We start from the raw sequence: 15491 nt of genomic DNA on the forward strand, positions 1-15491 counted from the left end.
TTCTTTGCAACATTATTGTTACTGTATAACATTTTCTAGTTCTCACTTCACTCTGAATCATTTCATACAGGCCTTCTCAGGTTTTTCTGAAACTATCACTTCTTATAGTACAATAATATTCCATTCCATTCATATATAGTCACTGCTTTCCTGAAGCCCCTTCAGCAGTAATCATTTTCCTTTTTTTTGTTGCCTTTGCTAATCTGATAGATGTAAGAGAGAATGTCACATCAGTATTAATTTTCATGTCTCGATTAATGATTCAGAGCATGTTTTAAAATGGCACTTGATAATTTGGATTTCTTCCTTTGAGAACTGTCTGTTCATGTTCTTTGATTAATTTACTTACTGGAGAAGGATGGTCATTTTTACATAATCAAATCAGGTCCTTTATTAGAACTTATCACATAAATTTGTTTCACAATTTTCCCCCCTCAATTAATTGTTTTTTTCCTAATTTTAACTGTATCAATTCTTTGTACACCATTTCAGCTTTATCAAAATTATCCATTTTGTCTTCTGTGGTTCCCTCTATTCCTTGTATTTTCTGCCTTGCTCTTGTAATTTGTTTATAATATGACTTTTTATATTTAGGTCATGTATCCATTTGATCTTCAACATGTTTCCAGGATATTTTAGAAAAATTTAAATCACAAAGGATTGAAAAACTAGTTTGTTTCTTTAAAGCTTTGACTTTGTTATTCAGTTTGTCATTTAGCACACTGCAGTGGCACATGGGGGTAGGTGAGCACAGGCAGCCAGTTACAGGTGGGGATGGATTAGGGTTCCACTGAGTTCCAGTTACTACTGCGTTCTCTTCAACTTGACCAAATGCTGTCATTTCATTATGTATAGGTATTTTCTCCCTAGTTAGATTGTAAAACTCACTGCCTTGTGGTGATCAGATGAAGGAGCCCTGTTTTTTTAATGCTCTCTTCTACCCCTCCAGCTCCTGGACTAGTATTGAGTTTTTTTGTTTTGTTTTGTTTTACTGAATTTATGAGGCAACAGAATGCCCCAGAAAAAGCAGACTTGGGAAAGACCTGGGTTTGACTTTCTTATACAAGCTATGTGACCTTGGATGTTCCTTTCCTTCTTTGAGCCTCACTTTCTTCATCTGTAAGATAAACTACTTTTACTACTGACCTCACAGAGTTGTGTAATTAAAATTTACATAAATTTTATTTTTACCTCCATTGACTTATTCTGTACATGAACAAGAAAATAGAGAATCAATCTTGAAAGCAAAAATCATCTAACCAACTAAAAACAATAAGAGGTAGCAAATCATCTGGCATTTCTGTAACTGATCATTTGTAGATCATTAAGACCAACACACAAAAAAATACATATTGACTCTAACATATATATACAAGATTGATTTTGTTTTCCTGAACTGTGTGTGTATGTGTGTGTGTGTGTATATACATATATACACACAATACATGTGCGTATGAATATGTGTATATTCACATGTATGTTGCTGTTGTCTTCACGGTAAAATAGTCAATGTGTATGTTATGTGCATCTACTTTCTTTGGTCTGTATCACTTTGTACTTCTTTTTTTAATTGTTCATGTTCATTGTTTCTTATGAAGTAATAATTCTATTACATTAGAGGTTCTTAACCTTTTTTGTGTCATGGATCACTGTGGCAATATAGTGAAACCTATGGAGCCCTTCTCAGAAGGTTTTTAAATGCAAAAGTAAAATATGCTTAGGATTATAAAGGAAACTAATTATATTGAAATATAGTTATCAAAATTTTTTTAAACATTTCATGGACCCCAGGTTCCTGCATGAATTAGTTCATTTGTCATTTGTTCAGACATTCCCCAAAAGATAGGACCCTAATTTATTTCCAGAAATTTTGAATAAAATCTTTTTTTTTTCCCCATCAGTAATCTCCTTGGGGTATAGTCCTAGTAGCTGGGTCAAGTGGTATCTATATTTTTGTGATACTTTGTATAATTCCATATTGCTTTTCAAAAACCTAGACCCAAATTACCAATTCTCTGGTAGTCTGACAGTATTCCTGCTTTATCAGAGTTACATTGAATTCTGTTACATTTTGATCACTGTCTTTGCCAGTTTGAATGGTAGTTAAATGGAATCTCACTTTATATATTTTCTTGTGATTGTTGATAATTTGTATTTCTTTCAAGCATAGTCTTTATGTTTCTTGGCCACTTATTAGTTGGAGAATGGCTGTTACTAGTACATATTTGTGTATTCAGCAAAAATTATTGGGAAAATTGAATTGACCGGGAAATATTGGGAAAATACTGAAATCTTTTACCATGTATCAAATTCCAAATGGATCAATGGTCAAAACTTAAAAACAGAGGATAAGAAATTATTCTACATCTTTATATAACTTTAACAGATACAGAGATGAGAAAATTTTAAGTTTTGACTTACAGGAAATAAGAGAGAAAATGAATTTGATTATACAAAGATATAAAAGTTTTTGTGAAAAAAATTTTTTTGAAACAAGTTTCTATGATAAAGACCTCATTTCTCAAACATATAGATAATTGAGTGAAATTAATAAAAGTAAGAGCCATTCCCAAATTGATAAATGATCAAAGAATATAAACAGTTTTCAGATGATGTAACCATATAGTCATATGAAAAAATGCTCTAACTCATTGTTGATTGGAGAAATGCAAATTAAAACAATTTGAGGCACTACCTTATACCTATTAGATTGGCTGATAGAAAAGGAAAATGAGAAATCATGGAAAAGATATGGGAAAAGTGGAACATTAATGCACTGTTGGTGGAGTTGTGAACTGATTCAGCCACACTGCTGAGCAATTTGGAACTATGTTCAAAGGGCTATAAAACCATGTATATACCCTTTGACCTAGCAATACTACCACTAGATCTGTATCACAAAAAAGATAAAAAACCAAAAAGGAAAAGGACCTATATGTATAAAAATATAGCAGCTCTTTTTTTCATGGCAAAGAACTGGGAACTGAGTGGATGCCCATCAATTGGGGAATGGCTGAACAAGTTGTGGTATGATTATGATGGAATACTATTGTGCTATATATTGGAAATGATGAGCAGCGTGCTCTTGGAATAACCTGGAGAAACTTGCATGAGCTGATGTAAAGTGAAATGTACTGTGTACAAAGTATCAGTAATACTATGTGATGATCAGCTGTGAATGACTTGTCTATTCTCAGCAATATAGTAATCTAAGACAACTCTGAAGGACTTATGATGAAAAATGCTATCCATTCCTAGAGAAAGAACTGATGGTGTCTAAGTATGGATTGAAACAGACTTATTTTATTTTTCTTGAAATTTTTTTCTCTATGTTTTCTTTCACAACATGACTATTATGGAAATATTTTGCATGATTACACGTGTATAACCTATATGAAATTGCTTGCCTTCTCAATGAGGAGGGGTGAGAAGGGAGGAAGACAGTTTGGAACTCTGAGTTTTAAAAATGAATGTTAAAAGTTGTTTTTACATGTAACTTGGGAAAAACAAAACACCAAATACAAATTTTTAAAAAGCTAAAGAAATATGGGAAAGATTTTGTACAACTCAAAAACAGTTATATCCAGATTAAGGATAAAAGTTAACTGGGAAAAATTTGCATTAAGCACTTGAAATAAAAATGTGACTTTAAGTTTATGAGGAACTGACAAATCTTATTTTAAGGGAATTTTTAGCCTTCATGGAGAATCTTTATTTTATTTATAAATATACATACATGTATACACATACATACTTAACACATATACATACATTTTTTCTCAATTATATGTAAATAAACATTTTTAACATTCATTTTTAAAAATTTTGAGTTCCAAATTCTTTTCCTTCCCTCCTTGAGAAGGCAAGCAATTTGATGTAAGTCATACAGTTCAGTCATTAAAAACATTTCCATATTAGCCATGTTACAAAAGAAAACCCAGACCAAAAAAATACTAAATAATAAAGAAAGTAGAAGTCTGCTTCAGTCTCTGTTCAGACTCCCTATGTTCTTTCTCTGGAGATGGATAGCATTTTTCATCAAAAGTCCTTTGGAATTGTCTTGGATCATTTTATTGCTAAGAATAGCTAAGTCATTTACAGTTGATCATCTGTGAAAAATGATTAATTGGACCCTTATTTTATTCAAGTCAGTATGAATCAATTTGACATGATTCCATAGGGGTAATGATTATAAGTTCTGCTATTAGGCCTCAGAACTATGAACTACATATTGTAAGTTTACCTGCTTAATCATATAGGAACCTAACTAGAGGACCTCTCCCCTTGTTGTTCCTTGTTATGGTGACCAAAACCAGTGTGACAGAGGTGACTCAATTACATGGAAATCCCCCATCTATGTTTGTTGCCCCTCTGTCCCTCTATTGCCCAACGTGGGGAGATGACCATGAGCATGTATCCAGTGAAATGACTCTGGTTGCTGGCCTGCAGCCTGCCGTTCTCCCAGCTCATTGGCCAGTGTAGATATTTTGACATCTGCTCATCACCTCAACCCCATGAACCTGCTCGCTGACTTTGGGAGTATCTCCTGGAAGTTCAAGATATTTCTCTTAAGACCTGCTCACTAGGCTGTTTGTCACCCAATAGGATTCTGTATTTTGTGTAGACCCTCCTGGAGAATCATGGTCAAGGTCTATCTTCCAATCAGAATCTGTATTTTTGGCTGCTCTACGCATATTGTCTGGGTATCAAGCACTATAAAACCAAGGCACTGGAGGAAAGGGGCATCTAAGATCATAAGGAAGATCTGAGATCTACTTAATTAGAGAGGGCCATGGACCCTTTAATAAAGTGCCATTGGCTCAGAATTCTGCCTCAGTGGTTTTTCTCGCAGCTTGGACTATTTTGAAAATCCCCATATATCATACAGTGTTACTATTATTGTGTCAGTGATTTTTCTGGTTCTTTTCCTTTCACTTTGATTCAGTTTATGTAAGTCCTCCCAGTTTTCTCTGAAAGCATCTTGCTCATCATTTCTTATAGCACATTAGTATTCTTCACAAGCCTCTACCACAAATTGTTCAGTTATTCCCCAGTTGGTGAGTATCCTCTCAATTTCCAATTCTTTGCCACTACAAAAAGAGCTACTGTAAACATTTTTGTATATATAGGTCCTTTTCCTTTCTCTTTGAATTCTTTGAGGGTATAGACCTAGTAGTGGTATTGCTGGGTCAGGGTATGCACAGTTTTATAAACTTTTGGTCATAGTTCCAAATTGTTCTCCAGAATAACTAGATTAATTCAGTAGTATATATTTTGAATATTCTAATGTTAAATAATGTTCTGTAATTTTAATTTTTAAAAATAAAGTTTTTTTTTTCTTTTGGCATAGGTATCCAGCTCATATACAAGAAATTGACTATGAAGAAGGGAAAGTACTCATTCATTTTAAACGTTGGAACCATCGTTATGATGAGTGGTTCTGTTGGGACAGTCCTTATTTACGTCCATTAGAGAAAATACAGTTAAGGAAAGAAGGGTTACATGAGGAAGAAGGATCTTCTGTGAGTAGAAAATTATGCATTTTGTGAGCTTTCATTCCTGGAACATGCTGATTGTGAGCAACTTGGCAGTATATGTTGACTCTTGAACTAGTCCAAATAACTTGCTAAAGACATTGTCTCCTATATTCTTCTTTTTGATTCTGAGGCTGTTGGCTACATTTTTCCCAAATTCAGTGTTGTAGTTGATAAAGTATGTCAGATGGCCATTTGAGGTTTGTGATGTGGAACGAAGCTTGTTTTTAAACAAACTCTTCGTTGTTTGTATTATTAGGGAGGCGGGTACACCATAAGTCTTTTACTTCTGTAGACAGTTCTCAAAACCCATTTTAGCCGAAAGCTTCAGCCAGCTTCCTGAACTCGTCATGAATGTCATTGGTGTCATAGGTGATTGATTTTCTCCTTGTTACTGTTGTTTTAATTGTCCATGAGAAGTGAAATAACTATAAGGTGAAAGGCTCTTATTTTGTCCATGATATGTATAATTAAATCTCTAACATTTTTATAATGCTTTCAGTTTTCAAAGGCCTTTATTATTTCATCTGATTGAGATTATATTTCTGGGAAGCAGGTTGTTGTCTCCATATTATAGGTGAAGAAACTGAGGCACAGAATGGTTATAACTTGTCTGAGGATAACATAGTTAATAGGAGAGTAAGGACAAAAGCCCAAGTTTTTAGATTCTTGAACCCATGTTCTTTTGCTGAAGATCTATTTATATAATCATTTATTCATTCATTAATCATTTATTGAGTACCTGTTATGTAAAAGTTCCATTTTCTGTAGTCTTATTTAGGAATATTACCAGACCTTGAGTAGATTTACATTTATGGTATTCATATTTCTAAATGCCAGTCCAGTATATGGAAATGTACAGAAAAGAGAGAACTGTCTTTGGAACTATTATTGCAGTAATTAGTAATTACAATACTATTGTATTGTAAAAGTCCTAGGAATTATTCCCGTTATTAGCAGTAATAATAATAGTGATAATAAACTTTGAAGCAGTAAATTGTCCATGGTAGTAGTGATATTTTGGGGAGTCAGCTTTGGGTTCTGTTTCTAGCTCTGCTTCCTTACTGTGGGCAAGGAATTCACACCGTTTTTCCATATTGTCACTTAACAATGCAATTGGAATTTCTGGCCCTTCTCTAACTTATAAGGAGGTTTTAAGAATTGATAAGACTACGCATAGTTTTCACATTGAAAGGGACTTAGGTGTTATCATTTTACAGATGAGAATATAGGGGACCATAGAGATTACATGACTAGAGTTAGAATCACATAACTAGGGTCAGAATCCAGAGCTGGAATCTAAACTCAGAACATCTAATTGCAAAATGATTCCTTTGGAGAAAAGGTATTTTAAAATAGGGATTCTTCTGTAAATGCTATCTCTCAAGCTGAAATAGATGGCTTGTCCTGAAACTTTTAGACGTATTTTACAAAGTTAAAATTAGAAGTATAAAGTGATTATTTAAAAGCACTTAAACAATATTGTTGAAATGCTACACACTAATCAACTATGTTGGTAACAATCTCTTATTTTTGTAGGAATTTCATATAAATGAGCAGGTACTTGCTTGCTGGTCTGATTGTCGGTTTTACCCAGCCAAAGTCACTGCTGTTAACAAGGATGGTAAGGCATTATTATTTGTTTTGCTGGTATACTTACTTGACTTTAAATTTCACCTTTTGTTTGAGGTAGCAGGGAGTTAGAAAGAATGGAAATGGATTGTGGATTCTCAGTAAACATTCACTTCTAAGTTATTTCCTTTGCCTTTTCCCATGTCCAAAATATAGATGGGTAAAAGAGGAAAGTGTAAAGAATCTAAAGCCCATTATCCCAGATTAAATGTAAGCATGAGAGGTGGCTAGGTGTCAGGAAATCTGGATTCTAGACCTTGATGTCCCATAAACTCACTTGTGCTCTTGGGCAAATGATTTTTTAAAGTTTTCCCTGTTTTGCTTTTTCTTCCTGCAAAATAAAGGGATTGAACTGGATAATCTCCACTATCCCTTCACTCAATCAACAGATGTTTATTAAGCACATACTATGTATTAGGCCCAAAATGAAAAGGTCCCTGGACTGATAACATATCCATAAATAATATTTTGTGAGGAAAAACATGCAGATCTGGAGGGAATCAGGAAAGTCTTCATGTAATATGGGGTACCTGCCAGCTTGAATAATCAGTGTTCTATGATCTGCTGCATGGGTCAGGTCCTTCCTCAGAGGAATGGCACTGCACCAAACAACTTTTAGTAATAGCTATTGAATTGCATAACTCTACTTTTGGGTTTATGAAGCATGTAAACCAAGGAGAGCTACTATTACCCTTGTTTGAAGTAGGCCTTGGGATCATAGATTTAGAGCTGGAAGGAACCTTATAGGGCATTTAGTCTAATTTTCTCATTTTACAGATGAGGAAAGAGAGACAGGCACACAGTAGTTAAACAACTTACCTAGGATCACAGCTAATCATGTCTTCCTGATGATTTCAAGTCCAGTACCCCATGCACTGTGTCATACTGCCTCTTCAGTTTTTCATGGGCAAATGCTTTGGAGCCATCCTTGCTTTCTAATTTCACCTAAAAATAAACCCAAACTTGTTTTATAACTTTTTGTATGGATCACATTAATCTAAATCCTGCTTTCATTACACTTTTAAAAAGACATGTTTATCTAAGTTAGATACTTTCTTTAGTCTGGTCTCCATTATTAAGCATCTTTTCCCTTTTCTTTTAATTATGTGTCTCAGAACAGTTTCACACTTAACAGAATGAAGTTTTTACAGATGAAATTTGAATTCTGGTTTGCTGTTGTATTAACTGACTGACTTTGGAGCAAGTCACTCAGAACTTCAGTTTTCCCATTTGTAAAATCAGGAGTTAGCATTAGTTGACTTCTGAGTCAACTCTACATCTTAACACAGTGATTCTCAAAGTGTAGTCTGGGGACCTCTAGGGAGTCCCTGAGGTCAAAACTATTTGTATAATACTGCTAGCATGTTTTAACTTTTAATATAGTAAATGTTGACAGATATAATCCACAAAAGCTCTTTGGCAGGTCCTCAGTAATTTTTAAGAGTAAAGGAATCCTGAGACCAAAAAGTTGGCGACTACTGCCCTAACCACGTAGAGGGGAGGTTTAGAAAACATTTTATGATGGTGATGATTCTCATTGTTAATAATAATTCATTTGAACCCATAGCAATATGTGATACTGTAAAATGGATCATTTTGCTTTGTTTTCTAAGTTCTGATTTCTGCCAAATAGGTTTCCTTTAGATAACTAGTAAGACCTACCACAAATAGAGGAGATATTTGCTTCAGAATAGGCTTTTATGAAGTACTGTTGTCTGGAATCCTGTAAATTCATTAGTATTCTCCCTTGTGGATGAGAGTGGGGAGGCCTCATTAGTAATATTTGGGCTAACTAGAAGGTGAATAGCCTTTTCATTGGGGATCTTTATTGGGAAGAGAAGACATAGTAACTGGAAAAACAGTATGGGGTGGGGATGGGGGTGGTGGGGAAAGCAGGAGTTTAGCTAGCTCATTGGATAGAGCACTGGCCCTGGAGTCTGGAAGACCTAAATTCAAATCACTTACTAGCTGTGTGACTGTGAACAAGTCACTTAACCCTGATTGCCTCAGAGCAGTAGCTGGGAATTAAGAAGCAGAAATGTAATTTAAGGGAACACATCTGGAGATGTTATTGATAATTTTTGGTTTTGACTTAGATATTGACTACTTAGGCATCTTATTAAAAATAATTCTGTTACTTTGGAAAGTTGCTATTTAACAGCTGTGTTTCAATTAATACATATTAAACTTTGAAGTAGGTCAGTGACTAACTGGGAGTTGTATTTCTCTCTCTTACTGATTTAGACATTGTACCATTGTGACTTAGTTTTATTTGTCACATGGATATTGCTTGACACTAACCATGAAAATGGGAGAAAAATGGTCTTTAAGAGAAGATCACTATTTAAATAATCATCAGAAGTGTTGAGTTCTGATTCCAGTATTAAAGGAAATTGATACTCCTTGGGGTCTCATTAGTTGGCTGAATGAGGTTGGGGAGCCTAATTGGCTGAGTGGAGGGCCATTGGGAAGCTAGACTTTGTTTGACAGGATCATCCCCTGAAAGGATAAGTCACACTTGAAAAAATCTAACACTTCTTTAGCTACCTTATCTTGAAAAATACACAAAAACTTTATAGGCTCGATTAATTTTATTGAAATAGAGAAATAAACTTCTCTGTTTTACTCTGTAGCAATTGAGTTTAAATCCCTTTCTGACTTAGCAGTAGTGGGTTAATTTCATGGAGAGGTAGGAATATCCCTGGGCCAGGGATGAGAAGACAGGTGTTTCATTCTGGTCCTGTAGCTACTAGTCATAAGGCTGTGGCATAAGACTGTACCTCCTTTCTCTGGATCTCTGTTTCTCTATATGTAAAACAGGGATAAGGACATCGGACTTTAAAATTAAGGCAATCTGGGTTTGAGTAATACATCCAATGCTTTGGTTCTCTCCTCTAAAACTGAATAATAACACTCGTACAACTCCTTATAGGGTTGTTTCGAGAAAACCATTATATAAATGTGAGCTGCTGTTATTGTCTCCCTCGCATGTAGGGTGTTGTAGAAATTTGACCTGTGAATATTTTTAAAGATCCCTAGTAGCCTTGTTAACATAGATGGGTAGTATATTTTGAATAACTAGATAGTTGCTCTCTAGGGCCCTTCCATCAGGAAACCTTATATGGTTGATCTCTGAGCCCTTTGCTTCCACTGCCATCCCCCTCTCCACAGGTGACAGGAAGGAAGTATGGTTGCCAGTTGTTGTGCCACCTGCGTAGTTCAGCGCTCTCCCATTCCCAATTCAGTAAATATTAATAGGTGCCTGTTGTGTGCAGCCCCAATGCTGGGCCCTGTGCCAGTCAGAAGACTCTGGGGAAATCTTAAATAGCTGCTTATCTGCTGCTACAGATCATCATCTGTGGCACTAGAGAAAGACTGGGGACTCTTGTAGTAGCTTGATAGGTCTGGTTTCTTACTAAGCAGTTTTTCCACTTTGTAATTATTGAGATTGATTATGTATTTGGAGATGGAGTACTTGGAACTATTAATACAGCCTTGCCAGTGAACAAAAGATTAACTCATACAGTATTGAGGTGGGCCCTTCCTTTTTAGATGGATGAATAATTGTGGAACTAGAACTAGCTCCTCTCTTATCTGATGGTAAGAGGCAATACAGGGACGAGGATAATTCACTTAAAAGGAAAAGCGAAGGCATCCTGTTTGAAAGGTAGGATGAAGTGTGCATTTGGAAAATATGTAGTTACTTGGGCTGCAGTGAGTAGGAGACCTGATGATTATAAGATTTAATTTTCTTGTTGAAACATGGACTCTTCCTTTGCTGTTGAACTAACTGACTGTGACCGTGGGCCTAGTTCCTCTGATTTCTAGTTGCCCTAATTTCTTCCTCTGTAAAATGAAGAGTTGGACTTAATTAGAGATTCTTAACCTGCAAGTCATGTACCTCCAAGGGGTCGTCGTCCTTGGATAGATTTCAGGGGGTCTGAACTTGGAGGGGGGAAATTAATTCCTTATTTCAATATAATTGGTTTCCTTTATAATCCTTTGTATTTTATTTAAGACATTGTTCTGAAAAGAGGTCCATACACTTTGCAAGACTGCCAAGGGGGTCCATAACACAAAAAAATGTAAGAACCCTTCACTGAACGATTTCAATTTTGTCATTCTGTGATAGATGGGCGGCTTGCTGTAGTGTAGAGACTACTGATGTACAGAATCAGGAAGACTTAATGTAGAATCTTCTTCTCCAATACTTGTTACCTGTGTGGTTATTTAGTCTCTCAGAGCCTCAGTTTCTTTATCAGTAAAATGGAGATAAAAGTAGCATGTATATAAAGTACTTTGCAAAATTTAAAAATGTTACATAAATGTGAGGTATTGTTATAGTTCCGTGAGTATTGATGAAAATTGCTGATCTAGCCAGTCTAATGACAGGACATTTGTTTCCATGTTGTTTACTTGTCCAGAGATTAGTTTATAATTGTCCCTTCTGCCTATCCACCTTCTTGAATTTATGGGTGCATTGGGTTCATTGATCACTGGAAGTGTTTCAAACCCTGGCTCTGTATGTGTGCAGAAAGGTTTGAATCGACAGAGAATTCTGAGAACCTCAACCTTGTGGAATGCCAATATTTTTTATAGGTTGGTGGTAATCTACTTTTTAATTTTGTCCTTATCCTAAGATCTATTACTCTAATTTCATGTACCCAAGGAAGTGTGGAGGGATAATGAAGGATAAATTAATTTTTTATTATTGTTTGAAATTTTATTCCTCCTTGTTTCTTAATTCTTAAAATCAGAGGGGGTAAACTATCCATGCACTGCTACTGCATAGATGTTCAGTCATTTCAGTTGTGTCAGACTTTTTGTGACCCTATTTGGAGTTTTCTTGGCAAAGATACTGGAGTAGTTTATTGTGTCCTTCTTCAGCTCATTTTACAGATAAGGAAACTGAGGCCAACAGGGTTAAGTGACTTGCCCATGGTCACACAGTAAGTAGGGTCTAAGGCCAGATTTGAACTCAGAAAGATAAGTAAGTCTTCTTGACTCCAGGCCTGGCACTCTATCCACTGGAACACCTAATTACCTACTACATAGATAATGAGAAGAATTTTCTTTACTTTCCATTCAGTCACAGAAACTATCATCTCTTTGAAAAACAAAACCAAATAAATCCAAACTGCAAAACAGATTTCTGTAGAGCCAAAAGGCTTTAGCCATGATAAAATTTTTAATGGCTAAGTGATGGTGCTTAGGATTTAGTAGGTTACCCCCCAGGGGGTAAATAAAGTAACTTATTAAATACACTATCCTTAAGTAGAAGCTGCATTATTCAAGTGTAAATTTACTCTGTGATCTTGGACAATTTTTCTACCGGGTTCCTGTTGCCTTCTATGTAATGCGAGGATTGATCTTCTATGAATAAGTTAAGTAACATGTGACTTAATTACCTCTTTTAGGGGCATTAAAAATAAAAGTTTTTATTATTTAAGGAGTTTATAGCCTTTTTGATTGAGGCAACTAGATGTAGTGATAGAATGCTTGACTTGGAGTCAGGAAGACCCGAGTTCACATTTGGTCTCAGACACATTACAAGCTTTGTGACCTTGAACAAGTCACTTAACCTCTGTCTGCCTCAGTTTTACTCATCTTTAAAATCGTTATAGCACCTACCCCCCAGAGTTGTTTTAAGGATAAAATGAGATAATATTTGTGAAGTACTTTGCAAATCTTATAACTCTGTGTAAATATTATTATGAGAATGATTTGAAAAAAACCCTTTCTATGAAAATTGAAGGGAAATGAATATTAGCAATATTAAGTTACAAAGTTTTCATGTATGTTTACATTAGGTCTGATTTCTCTGTTTCTTTTTATCACCCCTCCCCCCTTTGCCCCGTTTCTCCTTTTGACCCTTTGTGCTCTTGAATGAGCTTAGTTCTAAAATATATGGAGCTGTCTGTTTAATATGGAAGAGATGACAGAAATATATAAAGCATCTGTCAGTGGGTGACTTTCCTAAGAAAGAGTGGGCGGGACTGTGGTCAGGTTCTAACATTAGAAACCAAAAGAACTATAAAAATTTAGCTGCATATGTATTATTTATCTACAGGGACATGTTCAGATAAATTCCTCTTTACCTTAGACTACTTGAAACAAGTTGCATTTTAATTTTGAAATCTTCCTTCAAATTCCCCTACACAGGGACTGTTCATTAAAGCAGGTAGCGGAATAGAAATCAACAGAGACTATTAATTCAGTATTTTTTCTCTGTAAATTTTTACCCTCTACATGAAACTCTCATTTTTGAGTGCTGAGATTGTGTCTTGTGTGGTGGTTGGGGAGAATGGGCTATATGTTAAATATAGGTTAAAGTTAGATGATGCCCTTCAATTCTATGGATCCCTCTCTGTGAGGAGAGTGGCGGGGAAAGGAATGGGGGTCTAGGATCATATGGTTTTTAAGCCCATTGACAAACATTAATGTAACTGTTGGCACTCTCAGTGTGTCATCCTTGCTCACTGATAATTCTGTTAAATATTGAAAGAACCAGAGGAAAGTCTTCATTATGTTGGCTGGATCTTCTGTGGAAGATTGCTTTAAAAACGTGGAACAGACCCCTTCAGAATGAGAAGGCATGGTGAACTTGTAGTCCCACCTGTAAAAGGGATATACACATAGATGAAATCATGGACTTTTTGAGGAAGTATTGCTCATCATAAGAGGGTTATTCTTTCCAGGGTTGTTGGTTAGTAGGCATTTATTAATTGCTACTGTGTGCAGGCAGCGTGCTAAGTTCTGACGATACAAAAAATGGCAAATGATAGTCCCTGATCTCAAGGATCTCACAGTCTATGAGGGAGACGACATAAAAGCGACTGTATTCAAGCAAGAGGATCATGAAGTGAAATGGTATAGAGGAAGACGAGAGGAGAGTCCTGCACGCAACCTTATGATTTTACTAGGGTTAACAAGCATGAGCTGGACAAAGGTCCAGCAAAGGAGACTGAGAAAGAGCAGCCAGATAGGTAGGAGAAGAAGCAGTGTAGGTTATCAAGAAGAAGGTGATCAACAGTGTCAAAAGCTGTAGAAAGGCAAGTAACATGAGGTTTGAAAGATCATTAGATGTGGCCATTAAAAGATCATTAGTAACTTTGGAAAGAGCAGTTTTGGTTCAATGGTAATATCAGAAACCAGACTGTAGTGGAAGAAGAGACTGAGAGGAAAAGAAGTGGACATTATGGACTATAAACAGCTTTTTCAAGACATTTGACCACAAAAGGAAAGAGAGATGAAATGGTGACTAGAAGGGATGGACTTATCAAGAGAGAGTTTACTGAGGATGGGGAGACATGGTCATGTTTATAGGCAGTAGGGAAGCAGCCAGCAGACAAGGGAGAGATTGAAGATAAGTGAGAGTGGGGATGATAGAGGGGGCAGTCTGCTGGAGGAAACCAGATGGAATAGGATTACTTTGTGTGTAGGAAAGTTAGCCTTAACAAGGAAAAGGGCCTCTTTTTCATGTGATACAGGAGTGAAGGAGGGCTAGTTGTAGAAGCCATCAGGATGAAGAGGGCCAGTGAATGGCCTCTTTTTGTGTGTGTATGAAATATGAAGCCAGGGAGCAGGGGAGCAATGGGAGGTTTGAGGAGGAATGAAAAGTTTTAGAAAAGCTGTTGTGATGAGTAGAACAGTGAGTTAATTAGGGAGGCATAAAAAGATTTCCAGGAAAGTCTGAATTCAAATTTGGCTTTAGGCACTTATTAGCTGTGTGATTCTGGGCAAGTCACTTAATTCTGATTGCCTCACACACACACACACACAAAAGGCTATGTGACTTACTTAGGGCACAAACTAAAAGTCAGAGCCTAGATTCAGTTCCCCCCACTGTCTCACACTGCCCTGCCCTCCAGGCTTCTGTGTTGGTACTCTGGCTCCTCAGACAGAAGCTCCTAGGCATACAGTGACATAGGGAAGCATGGGAATTGCCCAGGCTGGTATGTATCAAGTATCTGAGGCTGGATTTGAACTCAGGTCCTCCTGACTCCAGGGTCGATGCTCTATCCACTGTGCCATCTGCTCGCCCCTATTAGATAGCCTTTCTAAGCCTCAATTTCCTTGTGTGGTAAAATGGGGATAACCCACCTCATGAAATGCTTCTAAGAATGATAATTGGTATTTAAAGTGTATTAAAGTTCCCAGAAGTGCTTTATATTTATAGATTATCTCATTTGATCCTTGTAACAACCATCTTAGGTAAGTTATATTTGAGTATTGTTATCTTTATTGTTATTCATAGAGGCATTGTTATTAATGAGAGAACAGATATTAGAATCAGAGGATATGGATTAAAATTCTACCTTTGTG

General features: G+C 36.2%; 1 protein-coding gene across 6 annotated transcripts in view; it reads left to right on the top strand.

Moving 5' to 3' along the window:
- PHF20 (PHD finger protein 20) overlaps positions 1-15491 on the top strand; it is a 118742-nt gene that overhangs the window by 19929 nt on the left and 83322 nt on the right. For all 6 annotated transcript variants that reach the window (XM_072631374.1, XM_072631373.1, XM_072631376.1 and 3 more), the window contains exons 3-4: positions 5351-5522; positions 7074-7158. In XM_072631374.1, coding sequence (XP_072487475.1) covers positions 5351-5522; positions 7074-7158 — 257 coding nt within the window. The remainder of the gene's footprint in view (positions 1-5350; positions 5523-7073; positions 7159-15491) is intronic.

Source organism: Notamacropus eugenii, chromosome 1 (genome assembly GCF_028372415.1).
Source record: "Notamacropus eugenii isolate mMacEug1 chromosome 1, mMacEug1.pri_v2, whole genome shotgun sequence".
NCBI lineage: Eukaryota > Metazoa > Chordata > Mammalia > Diprotodontia > Macropodidae > Notamacropus > Notamacropus eugenii.